Below are 23,454 nucleotides of genomic sequence, written 5' to 3'. Positions count from 1 at the left end.
CTAGCAGGCAGATGTTTTGGGTTATCCTGGCCTGGAGCCTTTCACTCAGATCTTCTCTCTTGGGATCTTCCTCTTCCAGGGTGAGACCAGAAAAGGACTCTTCTGGTTGGTTGGATATCAAGTACTTTCAGTATCAGAATCAGTTGCTGATGCTTCATCTTTGCTTCTCTAGCAGCCTTTATGATCCTTAGTTCCTAGGAGTTTCCTGGATTTGATGGTTGTCTGACAACTTGATAATGATTCTCTGCTTATTTCTTCTACTTAGTCAGGTTTTCCACCTGCTCTCTTCTTGGACTCTGGCCATAGGCTTGGTCTGCCTGAGGCCTCAGAGTTTTGTTCATTCTAGTTTGCTTACTTGGTTTTGATATGGTTGCCCTGAATTTTAGATTATATTTATCACCTTTTTTAGTCTTAATTTTCCCCTTCACCTTAACTTGTTGTCACTCAGTAGTCAGTATTTCATAGACATAGAGGTCAACTTTAGGCAAAAGAAGACTAGGCATAGTTTGCCTTCAACATAGTTCACACTTCCCTCCCAACCCTTCACTCTACTCTAGCACACACTGTGACAGTCCCTCTTTGGGGAGTTTGCATTTGCTCTTTGCTTTGTCTAGAACTCTTTTCTCTCTTTCCAGAGTCTCAATCTCCACCTGGTCCTCTTACCTATCTTATTGTTTTTTCATAATACTTATCACAATCTGACATCAGTTCATGTTTATTTTCTCCACTAGAATGTAAGCTCTGTGAGGCCAGAGATCATTGTTTTGTTCACTTTTGTATTTCCAACATATAGAACCATGTCTGAAACTTAGAAGATACTAAATAAATATTTGAAGAACAGATAAATCAATTGACATGCAGAAGCCCAGTATACTGGCTATAATCCAATATGAGTGCCTCAACAAGTGTTGGTTGCCAGCTTGGGGTCTCCCATTATTTTGCCTGAATTTAATTTTTGAACACAGCATAACCCAGGATAGGGAAATTTTGCAGGATAGAAGATCCACACTTCCTTTTACAAATAGAGGACCAGAAGAAGGAAAGTACACTAATGATTCCACCCTCAATGATAAAAGTAAAAGGCTGAAGTTATCATCTCTGATGGATATAAGAAGTCAAGGCCAGAGAACACTTCTTTAGGGTCTTTACAAAATGTAACCCTCTCCACTAAAAATAAGTGGGGTTTTGCCCCCTGTCTGCTTATGGTAATAGGCAATAAAACTCAAAAACAAAAGATGACAATGCTATCATCTTTTTTTGACTACTCAAAAGTGAAGTGGAACTCAGGAGATCATACCTAACTCTATTGTTAGTCATGAGGGCGAAAAAGTCTAAGAGATAGAGTATGTGGAGTCAGTCCCCAGGGCCTGTAGGCAGGTTTTAATGGCCTATGAGGCACTGGTCTGAGTCTGCTGTTCATTTGTATTTATAACTCATCAAATATACACTTATACTTCAGCACTGTTACTTGGGCACCGCAAAAATAGACATTGTTTCTGCCCTGTGGAACTTACAATTCTATGACAACAAGCTGGTACTGCCTCTGGCTAGAGACCAAAGTTGAAAATTAACTGCCAGTACTGACCTAAAAAATCCATTACTAATATTTTAAAATAATGACTTCTTAGAGCAACATCTTTCTTAAATTAGTAACTTCAACTAGTACTGATATTTTTTATTGCCTCTGACTACAGTAGTAAGCGCTGAGGTAGTTGTGATGAGGGAACAAAAGAATTGAAGAATACAGTCCCAGTTTTTCAGGACTTATTTTTATCCTTTTGATGAAATAAGATGTGTAATAAAACAGCAAAAATGTAATAAAACACAGAAAATAGAAAATTCTGTGAGCCTAGCTAGGAATTCTACCAATTTGATATATCCAAAGAGTCTGTGAAAGTGGCATAGTTACCATTGGCTTCAGTCTTGTCTATATTCTCCAGTTCTTTTAGTTATTTTTTAAGAGTTTCTGTGGTGCCCTGGTCGGTGTGGCTCAGTGAATTGTGCGTAGTCTCGTGCACCAAAAGGTTACCAGTTCAAATCCCGCTCAGGGCACATGCCCATGTCGGGGCTCAATCCCCGGTAGAAGGCATGCAGGGGCCAACCAATTAATGTTTCTCTCACATCAATGTTTCTCCCTCCCTCTCCTTTTCTCTCTGTCTAAAATCAATTACGGGGGCGGGGGGAAGAACATTAAAAAAAAAAGAGTTTCTGTGGCAACAAGCTCATAGAAACTCGAAACCCTTCTACCAGTCAAGACTATTGACAAAAGCATCATTCTCTAAATTATATAGCTCATTTACTCAATTAATAAATGTTTACTAGCTCTAATTATTGTTTAAATAAACAATATTATATGCTCAAAGCAAATTCTTAATCTTTTCTTCCCTCTCAAAGAAATACCTCAAATTTCAAAACACTACAGTTTTTAAGATTGGGGAAAAAACCACAAAAGACACACAAAAATTTGTACCACCTATTAGCCATGGACTGTTGACATGACATTGCAGACATATGTACTTCAGGTTTTTTTCATCAGAATAATGAAAATAACAATTCCTGCCATACTGACTCAAAAAGGGATTGTGAGGATCTAATGAGATAATATGCTTGACATAACTTTGTACAGAAAAAATAACAGCATAAAAGGAATTTGAAAGGAAAAACGTTTCCTTTTTTCTATTTTCACATTTATAATACAGTGTTAATACAAAATGATTATTCATAAGAGTACCTACTTGATGTGGTTTTCCCCCCAAAATTATAATTACTCTGGTGGTTGTACAAAAATAAATATGCATAACAGTTCAGTAATTATAAACCATATCCCATGGCTCAAGAAACATTCTGTGGAATGTACACAACACAGATTGGCTGGACTGCAATATTTCAATGGTTAGAGAAAATACAATAGCATGACTCAAACCTGAGGAGGCGTAGAAGACAAATGCTGTAGCATTTAAGTGTGTTGTGTCAAGGAAAAAGTGGTCAAGGACAAACTGCCTTTAAGCTTGAAGAAGACATCAGTTCTACACAAAAGCTTTCAGGGCCGAATTTTCTGAACAACAGAGACTCAAGAGCCCTCAGAAGGATGAGTCATGCACCACTAAAGAAGGGCACATCAGCTGGCATTCAGAACCGGGAACAAAGTATCTGCAAGTTTAAGCCCTCTTTAGTGTTCCGGGAAACTGCATTTGCTTTTACCTGTATATGGTCATGTGGCTTATTTTTGAAATCTACTGTTTTGTACTCTCTAGATTCAGTTTTCCATCATGGGTAACAATGAACATTTTATACTGGCATGAAATTTCAAAAGCAAAAGGCAAAGGTCACTTAACCCACACTCTCCCACCTACCTCCAAGGAAGACTGGTGCTTCCCCATCTTGTAGACCCCAACCTGTTTTACTATCCACAGGAGAGACACCACCAGCCTCTGCTCATATAGGTGTACCCCAAAATGCACATACACTTTAATAGCTGATAGATCGATTTTGAAAATGAAATGTAGTTTAATAAACACTGCCTTTATAATTATTCACAGTCGGTGTATATTTTGGGGGGGGTCACCCTGTATTGTGATGACTCAGCTCAGGAATTGGGAAAGCATGTGAAGTGTCAACCTCCACCCTCCTTTCCTTTGCTCCCTTTATCACGCCAGGGGAAGCACCATCCACAGGTCTCCTGGGAAGCACCCCACCCTGGCTTCTCTTCAGTAAGTGATCACATCTTTGCTAAAACGCCAGCTCGACACAGATGTCCAATGAATGTCACACTTTCATAGAGGCCCAGTTTCCCCACTTCTTCATCAAACTTTTCTTATTCCCCTCGAATTATCTAAAACCTGTAACAATTCCTTTTGAAAGTCACACAGAACAGGCATGATCACTAACACTGCGATCTTAGATAATCTATTTAAACACTTTGAGCCTGTTTTTATCTGTAAAAATGACCGATCATATTCTCTCAGAGATAATATTTTAGGCATTTTGTGAACAATAATAACACCTCCGTATGTACAGGCAACATTGGCAACATCGCATTATGCTAGGTGAGCCTTCCAGTAACCCCTCAGGGTGACAGAGCAGGTACACCAAGCTCCATTTTATAGATGGGCATTCCCAATACCTTCATCTCTAAGTTCCTTTTCAGTTTTGATGTACTGTGATATTGTTTAATAGCAAAAGGAAAAACTGAGGCACAGATTGATGAATGAGTTTCATTAGGGCCCCCAAACTATCCTCCCTGAGCTCACTACAAAATAATTTGCTACCAGAGTAAAGAATAAAAATATATTTTAGGAGTAAGTTTCAGGTCATATTTTTTTTCCTTCCAATGTTGAATTGGCACAGTGACAATGTAAAGAAGCAAGTATGTAAGCCAAGTTCAAAAGAAAAAAGTGGTGAAAAAGTGATATATCCTTAAAAAGCCAATCCTCAAAAGCAAAATGGCTTCTGTATTAAGTTTTTGCTACCACATATTTTCATTTCAACCAGTTTATTACATTTCTCACCTAAAATAGAAGTCAAATAATTTTAACTACTTATTTTATATAAAGCATACATTTACTTTTTTAATTTAATTATAATCTATCACATGTTCCCAGTAATTTTGTTTTTCTGTGCTACACATACAAGTATACACATATATAAACAAAAAGCAGTATGTATTACCAGAATTATCTGTCATATTGTCATAGGGCATCATATATATATATATGTGTGTGTGTGTGTGTATGTATATAGTTTTGTTTTTCAAAAGCATTCTTATTTATTTAAATTATTCAGAACTTAACCCTGAAGAGAATTCATGATGGTAAATATTGGAAATTCATTCATAAAAGTGAAAAAATTATAATTTCATTCATAAATTATATGACTTAAAACTAAAAATATTATAAGACCTTAAAAATCAAATGTCAGATAACATCCCTGCATGCAATTATTTCTAATCTTATTTTATTCCCAGGTAATGTAAATACAGGGTTAATGTTATGAAATGAAGTCAAAGTGATTGAACTGAATAATTAGATCAATGCTGGAGATGTTCTTTTTTTACATGATAAGCTTACTTGATAATAATCCCTTTACAAACCTACCTATATCTCAAGAGCATTTTGGTATTAAAATTTAATTTAAAACTTGGTTAAGAAATTCCATGAACTCTTTAGAGAAAAAATCTGAAGTAAATGCAAAAATATTATCATTAAAGTCAGTCAAAGCAATGCTTTGTGTTTTTCCCCCTAGAGAACACAACATAGAATTTACAGAATTATTTTATTATGCAGAAAGGGGCTTATATATTATATTTACAATGAATGACTTGTTTTTACTATGTCCCATTTCATGAAGTCATTATGTATATTTGCCCCTTTTTGAAATTGTTTCTTAAACTATTAAGCCAAGAACTGTCATATATATGTTGGTGATAATATATATAAACCCCAAAAATAAATATTTTTATATAACTAAATATATATTTAATCATTCAATATCTAAAATCTATATTTCTTACTCTATTGAATATAATTATATATGAGGATATTAAAAATATTCTTGATTTTCTACATTACTCACAAGAAATACAGGTATTATTATTTGAAATATTAAAAAAGTTGTGGTAATATTTCCATATCTAAAGTGGGAAACTGTTCATCTGCATTATGTTATTGCAGTGCTTGTTTCCATGGCAACTTCCTCACTTCACCGTGTTAGTAACGATAGACTCACAGCACTGGAAAGGCCTGGGAAGTATGCAATAGAATGCTCTTGTTGTTCAGTTAGGAGTTTGGGGCTCACACTCAGGTTCATCACTTACCTACTGTGAGTCCAGTAGTTAGTGTCTGAGCAGGAGCTAGAATTTGGACTCCACTCCAGCATTCTTTCAACTATATTATTCTGCCTGCCACTGCTCTAAACTGATTGCCATTAAAATTATACACACACAGACACACAAACACAATCCATATATATGTATGGATTCATATATATGTATGATTCACACTATATGTATGAAGACCACACAATCCATATATATACACTATATGTATGAAGACCAACATACCCAAGCAGTTTGATTGAGTCAGGCCATTTTAAGAGTTAAAATACCCTTTTATGATTTTTCAGACAAAATAAAAATATTGTTGACATTGTGGCATGATAATGACAGATGACTTGTTAGCCATGGATGCAGGACACTAAAACAACTGCTTTAAAGGGAGGAAAAATCAGTATTAAGCAGTGATTTGTCTTCTTAATGTCTCAAACTTCTTTACCAGAAATTTTCATTAATTTTCCTGAAGGTGTTCAGGAATTTACAGTTATAAACAATAAAAATTAAAACGATAAAGAAAATACTTAACTAGTAATAGACAACTTATTGCATGGTTTTAATTTGCTAAGAAAATGTAATTCTCCTGTTTAATCAAATTTTTATCTATAAATAACAGATTTTACAGTTTCAATCTGTGCTCCCCAGAGCAGTAGTCACTATCCTTGTGTTGAACCATTGAAACGTGGCTCGTCTGAATTGAGATGAACTGTAAATGCAAAATACACAGTAGGTTTCAAAGACAGTGTCCAAAAAAAGTAATGTCCAAAAAATACCTCAGTGTCCAAAAAAATCTCAATTTTATAGATTATATGTTGAAATGTTTATAAAGCATTAAGTAAAACATATTGTTGAATATAATATATAATACATTGTTATAGAATATTATATATAATCCATAATAATATATGATATAATTGAACATATAGTAATGTAATATTGAATGTGAACCTGTTTCTTTTTACTTTTTAATATGGCTACTAACAAATTTTAAATTACATATGTGGCTTACATTTATGATTCTCATTATATTTCTATTGCTCATCACTGGTCTAGACCATTCTCATGCTAACCTTTCTGTCTGAAATACCTTGTTTCCCATTTTCTCCAAGTCCAGAACCTGAACCTACCCTGCATTATTTAACATGACCTTTTCCTTGAACCCTCTTCTGATCTCTCCCATCAAGAGGTGAGCTCTCTCCTTCTCCAAATTCCAACACCTTGTTTCTGACCCCACCAATTCTATTCTGGCTCCACTACTCAAATGCAAGTTACTGGCAAATAGGGTGTGTGTGTGGGTTTGTGTATCTTTATAGCCTGCAAAACAACTGCCATGGAGCGTTAGTAAAGCATCAATAAACTCTTATTACAAAAGGGAGCTAATTAACTTATATGTAGTAAATTTATTCTCAGTCCACTTTAGCTCAGATAAAGTTGTCTTGAGGGATCAGAATTTTCTAAAGCAGGTCTATGACTTAGTAAGAGGATACGTACCAGCTGACTCTCCGATACTGTAGAGGATGGTGAGGAGAGGTTTGCCTGCAAAATATAGACACGGTGTTTATTTAGCAAAATTCATAATTTAGTAAAATAATATATCTATGTTGCTAAGTATTTTGAAGTTCTTTTATCATTAAAGTAATATATGTCCATTGTAAGATTTTGAAAAAGTATAAAATTAAAGAAAAAATATTATTCTGCCACCAAAAATGACTTTCAGCATTTCTGGTACATTGTCTTACAATACTTTTCCTGTGTGTTTTTATTCAGCACACATAATAGTGAATATGATGTTTTATGTGGTACTTTCCCTGAACATCTTAGCATAAGCACTATCACAAGACCTCAAAAATTCTTTAAGGTCACATTATATTTCATTCTCTGCATACTCCAGATTTTACTTAATAATACCAGGCTTGTTAGATATTTATATTTATTTACTGCAAATTGAAACAAAAACCAGATTTTTCTTTAGGTATCTTTATAAAAAACAAAACCAAAGTTTTCATAATTTGTGAAAGAAAATGATTTGGTTTTTAAAGTGGCTCTAAATTAGAGAGAAGGCCAATATTACTTCCTCACCCTTGGTTTCTGTATTTCACTCCTTTTGTCTGAATTTAGTTTCTTTCTTACTGAAGTACATGCTTTGGTAGTTTTTTCAGACCTTACTGTCCTGGATTTTGTCTGAAAGTATTTTTATTCTGTTCTCATTCTTGAATGAGAGTTCCAGTGGAAATAAAATTCTGGGGTAATAGGCATCGCCCTGCAGCATCCTGATGGTACGTTCCACTGGCTGTGCTTCTGTTATAGCTGTCAGTCTAAATGTCACGACTTGGCGGATCAGCTGTCTTCACATTTGGTTAGCCTTTAAGATTTTTCTCCCTGACATTCTGCAATTTCACTATGATGTGTCTGAAGGTGAATTTCTTTTTATGTATCCTTTTTTGGGACTTGGTGTATTCCTTCGTTCTGAGTGTGCATATCTTTCTTTAGTTCTGGCGAATCCTCCCTGAATATCTCTTCAAATGTTGCCTTTCTCCAGTTACATCTAATCTCATCTTATGCAGCTTTCATTAAATATATGTTGAATCTTCTCAATCCACCTTCCATTTCTATAAAATTCCCTGTCGCATTTTTATCTTGTTATGCTGCCTTCTGGATGGTTTCCACATAGAAGACTGAGAGCTAATTGATTTTTTTTTTCAACTGTATCCTAGTAGGTTTAACGTTGCAATTGAACTTTTATTTAATAAATTTATTTTTAACTTGTAGAAGTCCTAGTTGGTTCTTTTTCAAATATGTTTTTATGGTAACTATAACTCCTGTTAACTACTTTCATATTTTTAATACATTTATAAATTCTTTCCAGATTTTTCTATAGTCCCTCATTGCTAAATCTCCTATTTCTTGTATCTGCTGGCTCTCTCTCATGCCTCTCCTCCATGATAATCTTTTGTCATTTTATGTCTGTTTTTTTTAAGCTCATATTTAGTCAGGGTAACTTGTGATGATTTCTGTAGGTGTCTTAAAAGCCCTGAGTTAAGAAACTATCTCTACAATACATTTCAAACTGACCCTGGTTGGGGCCCTAGGAATTTTACTGGCTCTGGACCTGTTTCCGTTTTATTTTATCGCCCTGATATTTCTAAACCTCAAGGGTGACATACAACCACACCTTAAATTTTACAGGTTTGGGGCCTATTTTCTTATGGACATCTATTTTACTACCCAAGAATAGAGGGTAAAGATAACAGATGGATTTATCTTTTTTCTGTTTCATGTTTTATGTCCAATGTGGCCTTCTAGGCTCCTGTATGCACAAAAAGTATTCTTGCACAGGTCCTAGACTTATTACATAGTGAAAGTTAAAATCTAAACTCCTGGCTCCCAGCACTTCGGTTCTGAAGTGCTTATGTTCCATCAGAGCTTTAGCTTCTTAACACTCTCACTTGGAGCTCCCACTTCATCTCTGGCACTCAGAAGTTGATCTTTCTTTTAGGCTCAGCGACATAGGCATATTTTAAAAGTTATATTTTATCAAGCATTGTTGTACTTAATGGGAGACCAAGTTCCCACATCAGCTAAATTTTCACTTTCATGGGAAATAGGCAACATATAGATGCCTAATTACAAATATATTTAGCTAAAATATAATAAAGTTGTGTTCCTAAATATTTCTCTTCTTTTTAAAACTGCAAACATTTTCAGGACTTATAACAGATGTGTCAATATGGCTTTCACTCTCTGAGAGATGAAATATACTGAAAATTGAACACTTGGTGGTCCTAAACATATTGCCAAGTATACAGGAGTGTGAATCACCAAACATGATGAGGCACCTGCAGTCCTTCTTGTTTGTTTTCTGCTTTTCCAGTCATGCCATTCTTCAGGACTGTCACTGCTTGCTGCCATTCCTGGTGGCTCTGTGGCAGCAGGATGTCTCGGCTAAGTGCTCCCATCTCTAATTGCTGCAGACCAGGTTAGTGTGCACTGCGGTGTATGATTATTCTGTGCCGCAAAAAATTGCCCTTCAGAATGTACATCACAGGGTGTTACAGTAGGCAGCTAGTTAGATATTAATAAAAAAGAAAGGAGCCAGACATCTAATTAAGCAGATTAACTAGGAAGGGGCAGCTTCACCGACACTCCACGGAAGAGCCACACCCTCTGCCAAATAGACCCTAATCCCTGAGTAGGCAGGAAAGATTTTGCCAATCTCCCCAGGGAACAAGGGCTCCCCCAGATTAATGGGGGGAGGGATGAGCAGTGAGGGGGAAATTCCTCTGCTGAGTCACGTGCAGTAGGAGCCAACCTGGCCCAGGGGGAGTCCTTTTACCAGGAGGCATGCACAGTAGGAGCAAAGAGGTGGCTATAAAGGTGAGGAGAGAAACCTGGGAAAAGGGCAGGAAACCCCAGAAAATCCAGGAAAGAGATTGGGGGGGGGGGAGGGAGGTACCAGAATAGCCCTGGGAGGATCCAGGAAAGCGACTGGATAGTTTGACAGAAAGCCTGCTCTTGCCTAAGCCTAAGGAAATAAAATCAAAGCTTAACAAAGGCCTGTCTTGGTAGCACCCTTGTTCGGCTCGCTCCCTTCAGCAGCGGCGCAGGCTGAAGTGCAGCACTGATCCGGGCTGGATGGGAACAGAGATGGTGCTGGGCTACTGGAGCTTTGGATGCTGGGCTAATGGCACGGCAGCTCTGGGTGCTGGCCCTTCTCCTGGGCTTGGAGGGGACAAGTTCGGCCTGTGGCCTCAGAGGCTGGACTTCTTCCACAGCCAGATGGAGCTGAGCCATCTGGTAACGAATGAGACATCACCTAAACCCTTCCTTTGTTTTTTGCTCCAAAAGATCTTGCCACTATACTTCAAATCCTCCTATGTTTGTATCCCTGAACTGCATTCTCTGTAGTACCACAGAAGAATCCTATTTCCTCTGGCAACCAAGAGGTACAGAGTCCTTAATCTAGGACTCTGTAAAGTTAGTCCCTCCCTCTATCACCTGGTTCTTACCTCTCATCAGACCTTTAGCTGATAAAATTCTCCTTCTCACTTTTGGACCATGCCTTTTTAACCTTCTTGTCAAATTTGTCACCTCTAGGATACAACAAGAATACCAACTTGTCCAGCAGCGCGACCCTCTAGGCGCCACACACGCTGTCTTCCAAGGACAGTAACAGTGGATGCCATGAAGGGACTAGGAAGTGCTGTGGTTTGTGCTAAGAGAGCTGGGACCTTGCCTCTCTTGTGCTGAGTTATTTTCTTTACCGGTCTCTTTTCCCTCTCTGCTGCCTGTGTGTGCTCTCGGGCTCTCTGTCTCTTCCTCAACCCTCCCAAATCGCTGCCTGCCCATTCCAGCTCCAGATCGGGAACTTCCCTCCTTCCCTCTGCTCCCTCCCCATAGTCCCAAGGGCCAGACAGCGGTCCATGGCCCCTTGGCCCACCTCTGAGCAGCCTGGTTCCCACTGTGATGGGGGCCACCAGTCAGAGCAGCCACCCATGTCCCCTGTCCCTGCTGCAACCACTGGTGCTCGTTTGCACCCCAGGGGCCATGCAGGCCCAGAGTGCTGAGTTCCCTGAGCTGTGCAGTTAAACATGGGAAATCCTGCCTGCAAGGCCAAAAATTCCCAGACCCTGGCCCTCAATGTTTCTGCAGGTATACAATAAATAGCCTTTACTTGCAAATACTTAGAGAAATGTGGAGGTTTACATTAAACCATTTGGGAAAATAATTTTAAAAGAACCTCCACAAGAGAAAACTAATCTTGAGACTGACTGAACATTTGTTAATCTTTTCCACAACCACTGTGCCCTCTAGTGCCCAGGGGTATCCAGCAATTTATGATCTCCTTAGAGTCGTAGGACAAGCTTTCTGCCCAAGGCAAGGAACCCCTCCCACAAACAGACATACGGGGTGGAACCTCTGGTAAGGTCATATAAGGCTGGAGGCTATCAAGCGGGGATGTCTTGCTTGAGGAAAGGGGACATACTTACCATCTGGGTGGAGTTAATGCCACCTGACTGAGCAGGGTGAATCCAACCACTAAGCAGTGCCTGATCACCACTGTGACTGCTGGTAAGGCTGCCCTCAGAAGATGGCAACCTTATATCCTTATATCTCCTTATATCCACACTCGGACATATACTATATTACAATCTTCGGGAAGGCCTTTACCCCTGTCAGAAGAGGGGCAAGACACCAATCTTGGGACACTAAGGCCAGAAACAGGGTTCCGCATCATCCTGGGTTTTGCTTGTGCTACATAGGGCTAGGGAGCACTGCGGATGCTCACGCCTCCCTTAGCTACCCAAGCACTTCTTCTTTTATAAAGAAGGAAATCTCCCTCCCCGAAGACAATGGGCAATACAGCCTCTATCCACAGTGCCTCAAGGGGCCCCTTGTGGGGTGCGTGCTCAAAATTTGACCCTGAGTCCCTAATCTTCTTTTGCAACAAGGCCTAGAACCAATATAAAGTGGGCAATGAAGAGATTTGGCCAATTAATGACATCATTACTTTTAATACTATCTTGCAGCTAGATCTGTTTTATAGGTCCCAGGGAAAGGGACAGAGGTTATAGATAATTGGCTTTGTGAAACCAAAGTTCTTCTAGGAGGAATTTGTATTTTTTCCCTATACCTCTGAGATGCAAATACCTAGTCTTCTTCAAGAACTCTCATTGGGACCATCTTTTAGAATGCATATTTCTGAGAAGTCAGTCTGAAACGTTGATTGGTAGACAGGTCTTAAGTTCACCTGCTTTTGGCTTTTTATTTTAGAGAAGCTAGAAAATAAATTTGGAGCTGTTAATAAATGTCTTATACCTCATTAGATTCATGTCTCTTAGAAGTAAGTGCATTTGCCAATAGAAAAGCCTATGTTTCTAGAAGTTTGAAATGTATTTGTCAATCTAAATAATGGTAATTGCTTACTTTTTAACTGTCTAATACAGAGTTGGAGCTGGTTCTTTTCCACTCTGTTAACAGGACAAGGATTTTCCTTTTGCTTTATATTTTTCTCCCTACCTGATCCTTCCAGAACTTAGCAGCTCTTACTGAATGAGTATTCTTATTTTCATGGCAATATATTTGTTTGCATGAATTCAATAGGAATCTGGTTTTTTAAATAATGGGACACATAAAACCAGTTTCCAATTGCAGTTGTATCAACCAGAACTTTGACTGAAATGTCATGTCTAAAAGAGACATGCTTGAACTCTAGATGTCACCAGAAAGCTTTAAGGAATTAAGATTGACTTTGAAAGCCGATAAAAGCCCCTTTTGTACTTTGCTTGTTAATACGATTCATGGCAGTCTTTCTAGGTAAGGAATGAAGGTTGCTTTCCTGGGAGATGGCAAAGAAAACACCTCAAGACATTTTGGGGGACCTCAAGAACTTGAGAAATTTATCCAGACCTACAGGTATTACAGGCAAAGTCTGATAGCAATTGTGTGGCTTGGCTTCTTCACCCTGAGAGGCTAATTAAAGCTCAATCTGGACATTTCTTATGAGATTCCAGCAAAGCAGATTTAAAAGAGCCTATTGCTATTCTTGTGTTTATGCAAATAATCAGGCTGAGTTAAGACTGGACTTAATGTACTAAATAAATTGATCTTAATTTGGCTCTTTAATAAAAATGAGGATGATTTCAGGGGAAGAAATTGTGTTTCAATAGAAATCAAAATGCCCAGTTGTGGATATTAGACTCTAAGTTAATTGTCTTCAAAGTTTAATTTGCCACCTATAAACTGAACTGAATCCTGAATTCTTCTAGTTTTTTTCAACCCTCCAAACTGTTTCATTTTTCTCCCATCCTTTGACTTGGGATTATTGAGAACTAAAATATTTTTTTCCTAAGGCAATGTATGCCATACAGAATTAACCAAACCAAAGTCCTTCTAGGAGGAGTTTGTATTTCTAAGCACCTGATGTCATCACCAGAGATGTTCAACTGCAGACAAGGAGGATGTCACAGGCTGTAACTGCTTGCTTTCATTCTAACAAGTCTTGCATCTAAAAATCTTCCTGGATGTCTGCCATACAGACTCAGAAACTGGTTTATAACTTGCTCTGATCATTAAGCTTTGTTTTTTCTTCTGTGTTCATAGACATGTCCCTTATTAGAAACCTGGTCATGGATGAGACTTTGGGCATGGTGTACCTGGAGGCAGTCCTTTGTTTTCACTCCAATAAATCTTGCTACTACACCTCAAATCCTCCTATAGGTGTATCCTTGAAATGCATTTCCTGTAATACTGTGGAAGAATCCTACTGTGGAAGAATCCTATTTCCCCTGGCAACAGTGCTTTTTCTGTTCACCTAGAGTTTCATTTTTAACCTCATAATGTAATATGAGTAATAGTGATTTTTTTAGTTTTTTTCCTGTAGTTAATTTTACGTTATTGAATAAGAGAATTCTCTATGAATTTCCTAAGTTAAATTAATACCTGCTGTGAAATATGCTGAATTAAATACACCTTGACTAAAACAAAACATAGTTAAATTTTTACCTCAGTAATTATAGGAAAGAAGAGTTTACACATTAAAAATAAAGTATGTGCACAATTTAACTATTTTACTAATATTTATCAGTACATTGTGCTAAATAATACCAAATTATTAGAGGGGAAAAATAAATTGCTCAAGCAAACATATTAATTAAATTAGGAAAAACCCAAATAACTTTGTGTCCAGTCTTCAAAAGTCCCCAAAATTCCTTCAATAAGAGGCTTTAGACCTCCCAGTACACTTTAATTTTATCTAATATAATGGACTTCATATCACTATTATAAGAAACTATTCTCAGGGGAAGGACAGAATTAAATGTGAATCTTGGGGTGGAGTAAGTATCTATAAGGCCACTGCAGATCATTTACCAAAAAAAAATAAAAATTGCCTTGTGTATTATTATTCATTTAAACCAGATTCTTTCAATCAACCCAATCATGTCAAACCTATTGAGAAGCCTCCTTCTGCTTGCCTAACTCAGGTTAATGATGTTTGTTAAATGTTGTAGCTATAGTTATGTTATCAAAAGTGTAGCAATTATTTTTCAAAAAGTGAGGAACTATTGTTTGGTGAGTTGAGAATGGAGCAGTGAGTGCAGGAAGGAAGCTACTGTAGATGAACAACTGCCTATCAGTCAACTATCAGTTAGGCAGTTGTTCATATATAGTTCCTAAAATGAACCTGAAGTATCTAAAAATGAACCTGAAATTGGTTTTGAACAGCACTAAGTTTTTAGTCACTCCAGCCTATCCATGCTAATAGTGACTGTGAAGAACAACATCAGAGATGAGTGCAAGACTAGCTCTTCTGTAAAAGAAAATCCCATGACCTACATTCTACAGCCTAGGTAATGGTGCCATCAAGCTTGATGAAGACTGAAATGACGATTAGAAGGCTACAAGGCATAAAGCTTGTCTCATTAAATCCTTTCTTTTCCTCCGCATCTAGCAGAACCCAGATAGTTATCTTCCATTTCCTCCTGAACCCCTTTCACATGAGAATACCATAGAAATATTTCTAAACATTAAAAAAAAAAAGACTGATCAGTAGAGTGAAATCTTGCTTAAATTGTTTACAACTATTCCTGTAACTCATCAAAGCTCTGGTCATATCCTATGGAAGCAGATTTGAACTCAAGTCTGGATTTAAGTGGACTGGATTTAAATCACTTCTTAGCCTGAGATCCATGACATTAGTGCTCATCACCCCTGAAACACTCCAGCCTAGCAACATTTCCAAGCATAGTAGCAAGAGTTTGTGAGCTGGTTAAATTGGAGACAATGACCTTTATATGAATATCTGTATAGATAGTGGGGAATATTTTTAATAAAATTTGACACTTTTTAATATATTGTGATATTTTGAAAGCAATATGTATGCAATTGTAATGACATTTTCTGTTCCTTAAGCTTATTAAAATGAGATCTTACCTGTACACTATATAATATTCAATAAGCCTGTCCCTGTTATTTCTCTGGCATTTAAAAATAACTTGTGAAGTACAGACAGTTTATAATATAAGCTGTAATCAATGGAATGTGCTTTCAACTAAGGGTTTTTTGATAAATGAGTAATAGGTCCAAATACTTGCCCTGTTTCCTGAGGTATCTCTTTATTAAGAGTATAATATGGTTTTGAATTACATGAATGAAATGAATTTAAACTGGTAGTGGTTAATGAAAAATAACAAGTGTACAAAGATAAGTGTAATGTAAAAGAAAAAATGACATTCACTTCCAAAGATGATAGAGTTAAAACAGAATGAAATAGAAATTTAAATAGAAAATGCATTCCCTTACATAGAGAGAAACTCTTTAAAAATGAGTGTCATCAGAAATAATCACTCATAAATCATCTGATAAATTATGAGTTACTTTACATATAAGCAAATAATTTAAAACACTAGAAATGTAGTAAAAAGTTATCATCAAATGTCACCAAATACAAAATTATTTATTCAAAGTTTGACTGAAGGTTATTGGGCATAAAGAAATTAGTTAGACCCAGAAAATAAATCCTTATGGATAAAATATTCAAGAAAGACACACTATTCCCAGCTCCTGTATGTTTACACAGGTATTAATGTCAAGAGCTTTGACATGCAAAAGACCTGTGCTGGTTTTGCCTACTGTGATATCTGACACTTGAGTACTTCCTCTGTAAAATGGAGATTTTGTAATAACAATACCCACCTCATAGGATTGATGTAAGGTTAAATTAGATAGTTAAACTTCATTTGAAAGGTAAGATTTAAAACATTATTATTGTTGAATTTGGCATCTGTTAAAAACAATTCAGTAAAATACTGATGATAAATTAATATAATCAATCCCACAAGTGACCTGTGGTGACCACTCAAAAGTCATTAGCCTGGTTTATATTCTATTACACATAAGAGAACCTAAATGAAATCACAGTTGACCTTTGAACAATACAGGAATTAGGGTGCTGACCTCCTACACAAAAACCCACATAAAATTTTTGACTCATCCCAAACTTAATTACTAATAGTCTGTTGACTGGAAGCCTTACAGATAACTTAGTCGACTAACACATATTTCATATGTCATATGTAATATATTCTGCATTCTTACAATAAAGTAAACCAGAGAAAAATAAGAAAGAGAAAATACACTTATATTATTTATTGAACTATAGGTAGATCTGAGCAATTCAAACCCATGTTGTTCAAGGGTCAATTGTGCTTTAAAATAAACTTCAATTCAAGTGCATCGTGAATTGGAGAAAACCTTGACTTTAATTATTCTGACTTGATGGTACTTTTACTCCTTCTGGATCATCCTATAAAACACTGTGGGACATGTAACAATATGTTAATCATACAATTTCTCACTATTTAATTAAACCATTTATAATCATCCCAGGAAATTTGGAAAGCCAATGGACACAATGATACACTGAAAACTAGCAACTTTATAAGTTTGTTTTAATATCGACCAATTTTCTGGGCAGCTCTCCTCTAATTTCTATAAGAAAGTATCTTGCTCATTGACTATTTTCATTGTTTACTGTCTTCCCCATTGTATGCTTCAGAAACGGGGCCCTTGTTATTGCATTCCTGTCTCTCATCCCTGTTACTCCTCAGCCAGTAGTGGGACATGGCAGACACACAATAAATACTTGTCAAATTAACGAACAAAATTGGAAAAATTAGTATTGGTGCTGGAAAACACTGACTAGAGGTTCTGCTAGTCATGATTCAAAGATTATATATTATACCTTTAAAAAGCACCCAGAATAAGGATTTTGAATGGTCTGTGCTAATCAGTTAAGGATGTCCTCAATTATAACAAAACTTTTTTTTGTATCTAATGTAAGTCTTCCCTTTTTTCCTCTGTGGTGCAGGAGTTAGTAAATTGTGTGACCCCTGCTTTGAGTCTAATCTAAGAATCTCTACAATGTCAATAACATATCCAGCCCCAGCAGGCATATAAGAAAGATGCCTACTTTCTTCAAAGTTGTGAAGAGAGATGGCAAATACTGAAATGTTAAAATCCATAGGCTTCTCAGATTCACATATATATCAGACATCACTTAGTAAATGTAATAATTGCAGCCAAATATTTACAAGTGCAAAGTCAATGAGTTGTCACTAAAGAACTTGTTTTTACCTCCCACCAAACGAGTATCCCTTATAGTCTTTCAGAAGACATGAACATATTTGAGGTGTCACAAACAACAGTTCAAATGTTATATTGTACTAGATCCAGAGACACAGAAGCATGAAACAGACTGAGGGATCTCACAGGAAAGGTGGGGATGGAGGATGGGTGGGGAGAGATTAATCAAAGAATTTATATGTTTATAAGCTAACCCATGGACACAGACATTGGTATGGGGAAGGCCTGAGGGGAGGAATGGATGTGAAGTGGATGGGATCAATGGGAGGGAAAGGAGGAACATCTGGAATACTCTCAACAATAAAGAATTTTTTTTTTTAATTTGGAGAACCTCACTGCATTTAAGATTTTCCAGTTAATTGGACCTATTCCAATTAGAGTTAAGAAAAAAACAAATATATTGTAAGAGAAAGTCCAAAGCAAAGCTTCTTACTCAAAAAAACAAATTTAATCAAAGTCAAAAATCTTATCTGAATTAGAATTTGTCTTTTTTTCTGGTTTATACTAAATCTGTTTGATGATTCAGGGTAAACTTCAGATGACTCAAATGCTCTCAGAAAGTTTGGGGGAAATGTTAATTGACTTTAAGTCTGATAACTAATTAAAGAATAATTTGAAATAACAACTAACTATGGGGATTGAAGCAACCCCTCCAGAATGATCCCAACTGCTATGGAAATAACCCCCCTCAGGGAGGGGTGGGAGGAGGCAGCAGCCCTCTGCTCCTCACTGTAAATGAACCTAATTCAGAGGCACTCTGATAAAAAGTAGGAGTGGATGAGAAAGGTGAGAAAGCAAACAAATTCAAGCTCCATTTTCCCAGGTCTGGCTCTTGTAGAATATATTAGTCACACAAAGTATAGAATTGTCTTTAGAATACTTTCATTTCTTGTACCCAAATGAAGAATGAAGGAGCTCAGCTAAATCATGGAGCTTCTAGTCTTTCCAAGGTAGGTAGGAGGAAGAGAAGGGAGAAGGCAGGGATGAAGGGAAAGCAAGGAGGGAAAAGAGGAAGAAAAAGAACTATTATTTATTGAGTGATTCCTGTGTGTCCGAGCTACATTAAGGGTTTTTCATACATTAACTGACTTAAACCTTACATCAACCAAATAAGGTTATTAGTATTCCAATATTATTTATGAAAAAGCTAAGGCACAGAGAGGTTAGGTGATTTTCTGGGATTGAACAGTTACCGAGCAGCAACGCTGTGATGTGAAGTTGAGTAGAGCCTACTAACTGCCTCCAGTCTTTTAAGCATTACTCCAAACTGCTTCCAATAATAACAGAAAATAACAGTGCAGACTTCTAGAAAATGCTCTAAGCAGTGTTCCTACCCATGTCCTCTAAACATCATTTCCCGAATGTGATAAAATTCAGTAATTTTACCCCATTTATTATTTGCCTTACAGAGATTCAAATGAAGGCAGAAATTTATCAGTTGCAAAAAGATAGGTTACAAAATATAAATTTAATAACTACTCATGATGATGATGATGAAAATGATATATTAGAAAATATAATGTATAATAAAATAAATGTTTAATAATTTGTATTAAACTAAAAACTAAACATTTGTTTAGGAGACAATCTTATTTCTACTATAATATGTTTGGTCAGAAGCAGAAGTTGGTCACATGATAGAATATTAGGTGAATAAAGAGTAGGGATGGGATGAGGCCACGTGTGTGTGTCTAAGACATTCAGAACCAGCCCCCCATAATTAATTGAATCAAGCATATGAACCTGTATCTACACATTCATTATTAATCTGGTTTTGCTCATAAGTGTAAATTGGCTTATTTGATAATAATTTAAATACAAAAAAGCAACAAACTAGTCAAAAGCAAATGACCTGACAATCCTACTGGAAATGGACAAATTGATGTTTCAAGTATATGACTTGACTATTGTATAATAACTACGATAAACCATAACAGAATGCCTTCTAAGCTTTGATAATTAGAAAAACAGAAAGCAGGTGTTGAAGTTCTGCTTTACTTAGCAAAGTTAATCAAACGAGGCCTCACTTAAGAAGGAATTTGTTCAATAAACTTACCAGACATAACCTGATTTTCCACATCTGGGTCGATTTTACCGTCCTACCCTTTTCCACTTATGAAAAAAATTAACTCAATATAAATGACTGTATAATTGACTTGCCTCCAAAGCTGACATATTCACCCCTTAAAAAAAAGCAATATGTATAATTATGAAGGGACTTACATATTTGGTTTCTCGACCAGCTGATCTCGGAACAGTTGTAGGTGTCTGTATTAAAAATATATATAATTATAATATTGAAGTAAGCAATAAAACACTAAAAGATTTAACTTCTGAGATAAGTGTTCACTTATTTTTTTTCTTATTAAAACTTTCCAATCATTACTCCCTCTTTTCTATACAAAATCCTCCGTTCCTTTGAAAATCATTTCATTAAACTAAATCATTTTATTATTCTTTTCATTGATGTGAGCTATCGGCTTTCTGGTAAATTTTCTCTTATTTATTAATGATATTTATTCATGAATCATAACAGGTCTTTACATAATTTTTAGCTACCTCAAAATTCACACAGAGCCCGGCTGGGCGTGGCTCAGCAGTTGAACGTTGACCTAGGATCCAGGCGATCAGGGTTCGATTCCCGGTCAGGGCACATGCCCGGGTTGCGGGCTAGGCAGTGATAAATGACTCTCATCATTGATGTTTCTCTCTCTCTCTCTCTCTCTCTCTCTCTCTCTCCCTCTCCTTTCCTCTCTCTGAAATCAATAAAGATATATATTTTTTAAAAATTCACATAGAAACCTGTTACTCTCAGTTCTTTAAGCTGTTCATCTCCAAAGGCATTCTCATCCACGCCATTTCAATCATTCATTTCCAGGACCATTCCTATACTTGGCCTTCACAAATAAAATGGGAAACCACTACAATTTCAATTTCTAACATCCTATCTCAGAATCCACCCCCAGCTACCATCTTCATTTCTCAAATATCGCTAATGCAACATTTCTTTAGCCTCACTGAGGCTTCAAAATCATTGACCATTACCAGCTCCATAGCGCTTCATTACCTCTTAGCTTACATATACTGCCTGTTGTCAGTCACTTTCTACCTTCTTTCTCTTACCTTGCTCTCTCCTTGTGAATTCCCCCACCCCCCACCCCCCCACGCCCCCAAACACAAAACCTGGATGGACCTTATTATTCATTTTTTCTAAACTTGAAAAACAAAATATTACTGGAAATTCTCTCAATCAGCTAATTGACTTCATTATAAATTAGTGATAACTTCAAATGGGCATTCAATATTCCCTGATAAGCCCCCATTTTCTCTCTTATAGGCTTATTTTCCCACTTTCTGAGATCAGTTGGCTATTTATCTATTCAACAACTATTATTATGTATTTATTGGATGCCAGGAACTGTTCTACACACTACAGACTTATCAGTGAACACAAGAGACAAAGATGTCCTGCCCTTGGGAGTTTACACTTCAGCAGGAGAGAAAATAAACAATAAAATAATAAAGAAGTAAATTACATCATATGTTAGAAGGTAATAAACAACAAAAAAGAAGAGTAGAAATAATTTGACGCCTAGGGTAGCACATTCTTCCAAAGGAAATCTTTGCTTCTGCCAAACACACACACACATACATATATGATCACCCAAATGTTAAGAAAGTCAAGAGTGCTGAGGGCTTACAATTTTAAATAGGATGGTCAATCTAGAGAAGGTGACATTTGAGCAAAGATTTGAAGGAGGTGAGAAAGTTGGCTATGTGGGTATCTAGATAAAAAGCATTCCACTAAGAAGGAACAAGTGCCAAGTTCTTATATGAATTTCCACCTTTGAGAATGGTGGCTAAGGAACTCAGAGTAATCTGGCCATAATAGATAATAACAAAGTCAAACAAAATATTGGAAAATATTTTATTAAAAACATCAGTGAGCTAATGAGAGTAAAGAATTTGGGGGTAAGATCAGGAGAAAAAGGGAACCTGAAGAGAGGAGACAGGCATTTGAGATCTGCTTTTGCCTCGAGGGTGTTTGCAAATACTGTTGAGTTGCTTGAGAAGCTGATCCAAACTTTTGACATTCTCAGAGGTGTGTAGCAAGATCAAAGTCAGAGTCTCCACTGGCAAGAATAGGTTATCCAGATCTCACATGGGTTTCAGCATGGCCTCAAAGCATTTAAAAATGATTGTTTAGAAAAAAAAATCACCTCAAAACCTTACCTTAAATTAAGGTAATCCTTTTTTGCTAGGGCTCCTGGTGTCTGACAGAAGCAAAGACTCTCTATAGGAAGATAATACCACCTGAGGCCTCACATAACTTCTAGAGATAAATTTTCAAGTAGACTATCCAACACACAATTTGATTCAGAGAAACAAAGAGGTAAGACAATGTGACAATGAGCAGCCACAGGAAACAGAAAAGACCCACAAGGAATCCAGGAATTTGTTTTCTTAGAACAAGACTGAAAAAACACCATATTTAACCATACTGTTTGAGGTGAAAGTAAAGCTTGCAAAATTTTACAGGAAACTAGAAACTATAAAAACTGACAGTGTTGATTGAGAAAGAACTAACTGCTAAAGCAGGAGCATGGGACATCCAAGACCCAGCAAGGTAGCGAGCAGGACTGGAGAGAAGTGGGCAAAGGGGGAAGTTGGAGAACAGATCATGGACGTGTTAGAGAGCCGGGTCTCAGAAGCCCTCTTGGGGTCTTATAAGGACTCTGGCTTATATTCTGAAGGAACTATGTAGGCACTGCTGGTTTTAAGTACAGGAGGGTCATAATCTGACTTATTCTTTAAAAGAATCCCTCTGTTTTATGTGTTTAGAATAAATTATAGTGAAGCAAGGGTATAGAAGAAAGGCTATGTACTATCCAGCTAAACACGAGGATGGCTCAGGGGCATATAACTTATGAAATAAGCATATTCTACATATATTTTGAATATACAGCAACAGCATCTCTAATACAAAAGAAATTAAATGTGAGAGAAAGAGAGACAAAAACTTAACACCCAAGTTTCTAGCCTTAAGCAAATGAAAAATTGTAGTCCACCCCACTATTGACCCAACTCCCCTCTCCCCTTCACAGCCCAACATTCCAAAGCAGCTGCATTTGTTTGTTTGTTTTACATAGTCTGTCTCTGCTTTCTCATTCATATTGCTTCTCATCACAAAGATAAGGGAAGCAAGAGGTAGTGTAAGGGAGTAAAATTTAGGGATGGTGAAAAAAAAGAACCTATAAGGGTAACATCAAGGTGGCCCTTCAGCCTGACTGCAGAGAACAGAACAGTTGACTATAGGTTTGTACAACTGGCCAGCTTCTGACTAGTCCCCTTCTCTTCCTAACCCCTTCCTTGGTAATGACAACTGGGACAGGAATTGGAAAAGAGGAGTATGGAATGCCATAAGCAGAGGTTTAGGAAGGCAAAGGTGAGGGACAGTGTCACTGAGGCAGGGAAGAAGCAGCAAG

At 36.9% G+C, this 23,454-nt stretch overlaps 1 protein-coding gene across 28 annotated transcripts in view; it reads right to left on the bottom strand.

The window, feature by feature from the left end:
- Nucleotides 1-23,454, bottom strand: part of MLIP (muscular LMNA interacting protein) — a 212,256-nt gene that overhangs the window by 48,029 nt on the left and 140,773 nt on the right. For all 28 annotated transcript variants that reach the window (XM_081139663.1, XM_081139665.1, XM_081139650.1 and 25 more), the window contains 2 exons: nt 20,192-20,236; nt 7,319-7,363 (listed from right to left, as the gene is read on the bottom strand). In XM_081139663.1, the coding sequence (XP_080995789.1) occupies nt 7,319-7,363; nt 20,192-20,236 (90 nt within the window). The remainder of the gene's footprint in view (nt 1-7,318; nt 7,364-20,191; nt 20,237-23,454) is intronic.

The sequence above is a fragment of the Miniopterus schreibersii genome, assembly GCF_964146895.1.
Source record: "Miniopterus schreibersii genome assembly, chromosome: 6".
In the NCBI taxonomy this organism is placed as follows: domain Eukaryota; kingdom Metazoa; phylum Chordata; class Mammalia; order Chiroptera; family Miniopteridae; genus Miniopterus; species Miniopterus schreibersii.
The sequence above is the reverse complement of the archived record's forward strand: the minus strand, read 5'-3'. Positions and strand labels throughout refer to the sequence as shown.